This window comes from Thunnus albacares, chromosome 15 (assembly GCF_914725855.1).
Source record: "Thunnus albacares chromosome 15, fThuAlb1.1, whole genome shotgun sequence".
NCBI lineage: Eukaryota > Metazoa > Chordata > Actinopteri > Scombriformes > Scombridae > Thunnus > Thunnus albacares.
Window position 1 is genome coordinate 11,530,348 of NC_058120.1, and position 6,000 is coordinate 11,536,347.

A 6,000-nucleotide genomic window follows, 5' to 3' on the forward strand; every position below is an offset into this window, starting at 1 on the left:
TGACCGTAATTGTACAAGATGCATGTGGTACTCAGGTTATTTTGTCATACAATGTTTGACTTGAGCGTGCTTTGTTTTTTCAAGGTTATTGACTCTCATTCATTCTTTTATCTCCTCCACTTCTTTATCTTTCTACTCCATTCAGCTGTTTTGAAGGTAAGTATGAAATCCAAATGTAGTCCTTTTTTTGAAACCTTGATAAGCTTTTTCATTTTGTTGTAGAAAAGCAGTTTATTTAGGTCACTGTGCTGTGGTGAGATATGGTTTGCCCGGTTTTGACTCAGCAGTTCAAACTTTCCATTCTAAATGCAAAAGAACTCCAATCAAAAAATGAAAAAAGTGCAAAACTAATCTTCACAGAACATACTTTGACTTGCCTTGGATTACAAAAACCATATCTCACCCAAAGCTAAAGCAGCTTTATGAGTATTCCATCCCATTTACAGCCTTGCAATCACAAGATGGCTCTAGCACTGGCCTTGCAATAACAAACCACATGTCTATGACTTCACGCTACAGCATGCAGACAGTGAGGGTGCACTGCTGGGGGATAGGTGCTCCCTTCAGCCAGCCACTAGTGTCAGTACGTTGGCCTCCAGTCTAGGCGAGCCCCAGGCTGAGAGGCCATGTGTGGAGGATCTAATTCCCAGAAGGGACTCTCTGGAGAAGCTAAGTCCTACTGACAGTGACCCGAAACTGGGCTCTTCACCCAGTGAGGGGGGGCTGGAGCTGCAGAAGTCAGAGGAGGAGGAGGAGGGAGAGATTTACAAGGAAGATATACTGATGGGAGAAGACCAGGTAGCCGACTTTGCCAGCTCAGTGCTGGCAGCCATCTCCTGCTGGCACTATAGAGCCAGGGCTTTGCTTTCTACTCACTTCACAACGGTGAGGGTTTCTGCCACCCACGGGTTTCCCATTTCCTGCTCTATTCCACCGGCTTACCTATACTCTCTGACACTCTTTCTCCCACGCTGGCTCTCATCCCTCTCCCTCTGCTTCTTCATAAACAGAACCAACTAACACCTGCTACCTTTTGCACTGTGCACATTAAATGCCTCTATTCGTACTCATGCTATTGAAGTGCATGGATTGAAGTTCTCCCGGACTGCTAACAGTGAACTCTAAAACCGCATGGGTGAAACCTAAAAGTTATACTTGCGTGTCTTTGCTTGTGTTGGTTTTTTCTTTGGAGTTGAAGGTCATCCCACTGTGCATGAACTATTGTATGTTTTCCTCATCTGTGTAATTACAGTGTGCTGTGTTTCATAATTTTATTTTTTTTTGGGCGGACATGATTGATCATGAAGCTTATGCTGTTTAAACCATGCCTGGATTTGCATTACAACCAGTGGCTTAATGTGTCCTGTTAAATGCTGTTTGACTTCAAAGGTTAATGAAGCCATCTAATTAAATGATCATTATAATAGCAAGAGCTTTGCTCTTTGATAATCATATTACCTAATCATATTTTCCCTTTTGAATTTTCATAATTAGAAAGTCTTTGTTAGGTTAATTGTTATACCCCTATTGTTTCTGAATATGTATGAATACATGTCATTTCAATTGGAAGACTTTCATTATACCCATTGTAGTGGGTTTTTCAAGGATGACTTGAATACACATTAAGTATCTAGTAAATGTTTGTCCACTTTGACGGATACTTCTGCTGCATGCTGCGTCACAGTGTGGTCTCTAGGAGCATGTAGAATAAAAACTCATTTTCATGCCATGTTTTGCTTTTTCAGGATGATCAGAGCAGAGATGCAGCTGAACTGCAAACTACACCAGGAGAGGAGGCGGAAACTCAAAGCCATGAGGAAAAACATGGGGATGTGTCTATGACAGAAACTCTCAGCACACAGGTACATTTGTACAAACAATCTTTCAGCCTCATTTCCAGGCTTTATTGGCTCGTCTGTGAGGGTACATGTGACTTGTATTCACTGTGTCAGAGAATGCCCATCTATCCTCATACCTGATTGCTTTGTTTGTTACTAAACCTATTTTCTAAGCTTTGTATGTGTTTGTTGTAATCTCTCTGTGTATGAGAGCAAGCTGGTTCAATACTACAATAGATAGTAAAGTATTGTAAATAAGTTTCCTACCTAATAGGTGCCCTTTGCCATGAGCACAGCATTTCTCTGAGGCCATTTAAATCATAGCAGGAGCTGTGTTAGTACCTTCAGTATATTTGTAGTCCCATAAGTTAAAATTACACACACACACACACACACACACACACACACTATTATCCAGTGGTCAGCACTCCCACTGAGAAAGGCAACATTTGATTTAGGAGCCAGGTGCAGCTCTTACCTGATTCTTATGATAACTTAGTGAAACAGCTTTTGTACTGAGCAGAGCACACAGCAGGTTATTATTCTTCTTAACCTTATCTCAACCCCACAGCTCCAAACTGCACACTTTGCAAATGCAGGCAACACCTGGAAACAAATTTAGATTAATGGCAGACTACGTTGACATCAGCACTATGAACATGTAAGAGCCGCAGACATTGCCATGTTCACCATTTAACTCGCCATGGGTAACAAAAATGGTCCAGTAAGGAATTATTAGCAACCAAGCTGCAAATGCAATCACAGTGTCTTCACTTTTTTACCAAGCCTTGGTATTGTACATGAAATGGATAGGTGCAATAAAGCTCAAGTGGGCCTCATAATATAAAACACATGCATCATAAATTGTGGATGCTTTAGATTAAACTGCCTAGTTGACTTTGAAAGGGTCTATTAAGTTAATGGCAAATGGAGAGTGCTCGCCATCATAATGTCTCTTTTACTCATTACGTCCCACTTTGCAAACACTCCTATCATGTTTCAGGTCAATGTGGAGGAGCTGTGCCCTCTAGACTGTGTCCCTCAAGCAAAGAGCAGCGATCAGCTGGAAATGCATTACTCCCAATGCCTTGAGTCTCCTGTCTCCCCTTCCCAAATGCAAGAAGCATTAACCCCAGAACCCATGGATAACTCTAGAGGAACTGGAGAGGAAGAGGAGGAAGGAGGGAGTGATTCTTCGGGTCTCCATGTGGAGGAGACGAGTGTACTGACGAATGGGGAGCTCTCAGAGGAAGAAGAGGAAGTGTTGTCAGACAATAAAAGCATCCTACCTTCCTCTGTGTTGGACCAGGCAAGTGTGATTGCGGAGCGCTTCATTAGCAGCCTGTCCAGACGGAGCAGTCTGGTTTCAGAGGACCTGGGTTCCCTGGCCTGCCCTTCACCCCTAACAGATGATGAAGCCTTCAAAAGCCCTTCGGCAAGCATGGACTTGGAAAAAGAGTCCCAAGTGTTGGCCAGCTCTTCCCCAGAGCCACACATGACCTCAGAGGTGAATCTGTCAACACCTGCGCATGAACCTGCACTCACCGCACTCATCGAAGGGGAGCGCAGGTCCACACTCTCTAAACAGGATCGTCTTCTCATCCACAAGATCAGAAGATACTATGAGTATGCTGAGCACCAAGATGCTAACTTTAGCATCAAGCGCAGGGAAAGTCTCTCCTATATTCCAGCAGGTCTGGTCAGGCACCTGAGCCGACAGCTCAACAGTATTCCTCAGGAGCAGGCTGTCCCTGCCAGCCGGAAAGGCCTCTCTCGTAACCGGCCCACTTCCTGGTCTGTGTTTGACCTTCCTGGTTTAGAAAAGCGTCAAAAGACTGAAAAGAATCAAAAGACTGTACCACAGAGATCAGTGGAAGCCAAAGGAAGATCTCAGAGTTTCACTGATTCCTCTACCACAGATGAAGAGTTCAGACCCTCATCAGAGATGCTCAAGGTTTGGCAAGACATGGAATTGGAGGAGGAGGGCCAGAAAGACCAGCAGATTGTAGAGGAGAAAGTGAATGACTCAACATTACAAGTGACACAGTATATAAGCTTAGACACTAAAGATGTTAAAACCAGTAAGCAACCGCCTCAGATTTTAGAAGAGTGCGAAATAAGCACTGCCTTAGATGGTTCCCCCATCTCATCACCCACCACAAACTTTCCAGCAGTGGAAGGGGGATCTGGTCAGGACTCTAAGCTATGTAAAAGTCCCATGTCTCAAGATGAGAATCAAGACACCCATGGTCAACTGCCAAAGATTATTAGCCTCAGAACAAGTGTGGATGAAGAGCAGATCCTACAAGACATGGGAAAGATGAAAAACAAGGTGTTCCAGCTGGCACGTCAGTACAGCCAGCGCATCAAAAATAACAGACCTATGATCTGGCAGAAGAACCGAGAAATGGCAAGTCAACAAGGATTCAAGAATATGCCTGCTGTCCATGAGGAGAAGATACAAATGAGGAAAAAGGGTAAATAAAAAGAAAACGATGCCATATTGCTTTCTTTTGTAGTAACCTACCACTTTAACTAAGGTATGGAGAAAAATGAAAATCATTTTCTGTATGTCTGTCTGGGTTTTTTTGTATGTATGCAGGTAAACCCAACCTGAGATTGGTCTTGAACACTTGTGATCAGACGGTCATCCATGAACTGCGTTCCCCAAGTCCAGTCCAGACCCCCAGCTCTGGAGCCAGCTCCCAGAGCACAGTAACTGGCCCACAAAGCACAGAGTCAGACACCTTCCACTGGCCTGATGTACAGGAGCTGCGCACCAAGTACACCCCCTTCAAGCTGGAGACGGAGGCCTCCCATTCCGCAAAAGTAGACCACAGCTGCATAGTACCAAATGGGACGCTGGAATGCTGTACGAACAGGTGTAATGGTTGCTCACACAGGTACAGCAGCTCCTCAGACCTTCACAAAGCACTGACAGACAGTCCTACAACACAATCTCCTACAGTAGAAGACTGGACCCAGCCCCAGTCCCGAACTCGGCTTCAGCCCCTGCTGTGCAGGTGGAGCTCCTTGGACCACATGCTTGGGTCTCTTCCTCTCCACGAAGTACAGAACCTGCAGGACCCTGTGAGGAGCTGCTACACCTCCAGTCAGGTGTCTCTAATAACAAGAGAAACCAGCAAACTCCAAGACGGAGACCACCTCCTCCAGGAGGGCCTAGACTGTCCCACAAAGCCTGCTGTCCTGACTTCAGGGAAAGTGTCAGAAAGTAATCTAGTGAAGAGCTTACGGGAGAAGTTCCAGAGTTTAAGCACAAGCTCGTGAACATGTGAATTTTGTAAATTTTTATTATCAGGAAGTATCACGTTGAAAATGTACCTGCCAGTTATCTGATCCTTCTCAAAATCCCCTTCATGCACATCCTGTTTTTTCTTCCTAAAATGCAAATTGCAATTTGTTGTCTGCACAATGTTTTCAGTATAGGGGACACCGGGTGATGATTTGCGTATTTGCCACAAATGAAACATAAAAGGGATATTAGTGGTCATTGGTTCAGGCCATGAGGGGGAAGCGTTTTGTCTTTAAAAAGGTGTATTGCAATATTTGTACATTGGGTATTTTTCTGCACTGTACAATACAAAGTTGATGTAAATGTGTAAATAGTCCCGTTATCAACTGCAGATGAGGTCCTACTTTATTATTATATGCATCTATTTGGTTCCCACCCAGTCTTGCTATAATGACTATAGCACTGTTATCATTTAACCATGTAAACTGTCAGCTGTAGTTTCACAGGAAAGCAAAAAGGATCAAAACAAAACAGACTACTTCTACCGCCATGATGACAGCAGTCTCATCGACGAGAGAGCTCTACTCTCAGCAGAGGTTCTGATCGTATACCAAAGATTTTCCTTTTAACATTTGTTCACTATTAATACAAGTGGTCACAGCAATAATTTGCTTCCGCACCATCTGTTGCTGCTTCTATAACTTTTCACACATCACTGGAGCTTTATTTTTCTCAATATGTTGTATATTTTTCTTTAATAATATTTATGAAACTGTATATTTGGGAGAGATTGGCCTCATGTAAATACTGAGCAATAGCAACCTGTTTTTACTTTTCCATTCCAGAAAATATATTGTTTCATACTTGAAGTTGACCGTATTTTCAATAAAAACAGAAATGTTAAGTGTC

The 6,000-nt window shown here is 43.5% G+C and overlaps 1 protein-coding gene across 4 annotated transcripts in view; it reads left to right on the top strand.

Moving 5' to 3' along the window:
- Positions 1-6,000, top strand: part of LOC122998065 (pleckstrin homology domain-containing family G member 3) — a 31,182-nt gene extending 25,182 nt beyond the window's left edge. For 2 of the 4 annotated variants that reach the window (XM_044374645.1, XM_044374643.1), the window contains exons 15-19: positions 146-156; positions 520-885; positions 1,746-1,862; positions 2,842-4,315; positions 4,441-6,000. In XM_044374645.1, the coding sequence (XP_044230580.1) occupies positions 146-156; positions 520-885; positions 1,746-1,862; positions 2,842-4,315; positions 4,441-5,126 (2,654 nt within the window). In that variant the 3' untranslated portion in view covers positions 5,127-6,000. The remainder of the gene's footprint in view (positions 1-145; positions 157-519; positions 886-1,745; positions 1,863-2,841; positions 4,316-4,440) is intronic. The other 2 variants (XM_044374644.1, XM_044374647.1) reach the window with 2 other exon arrangements.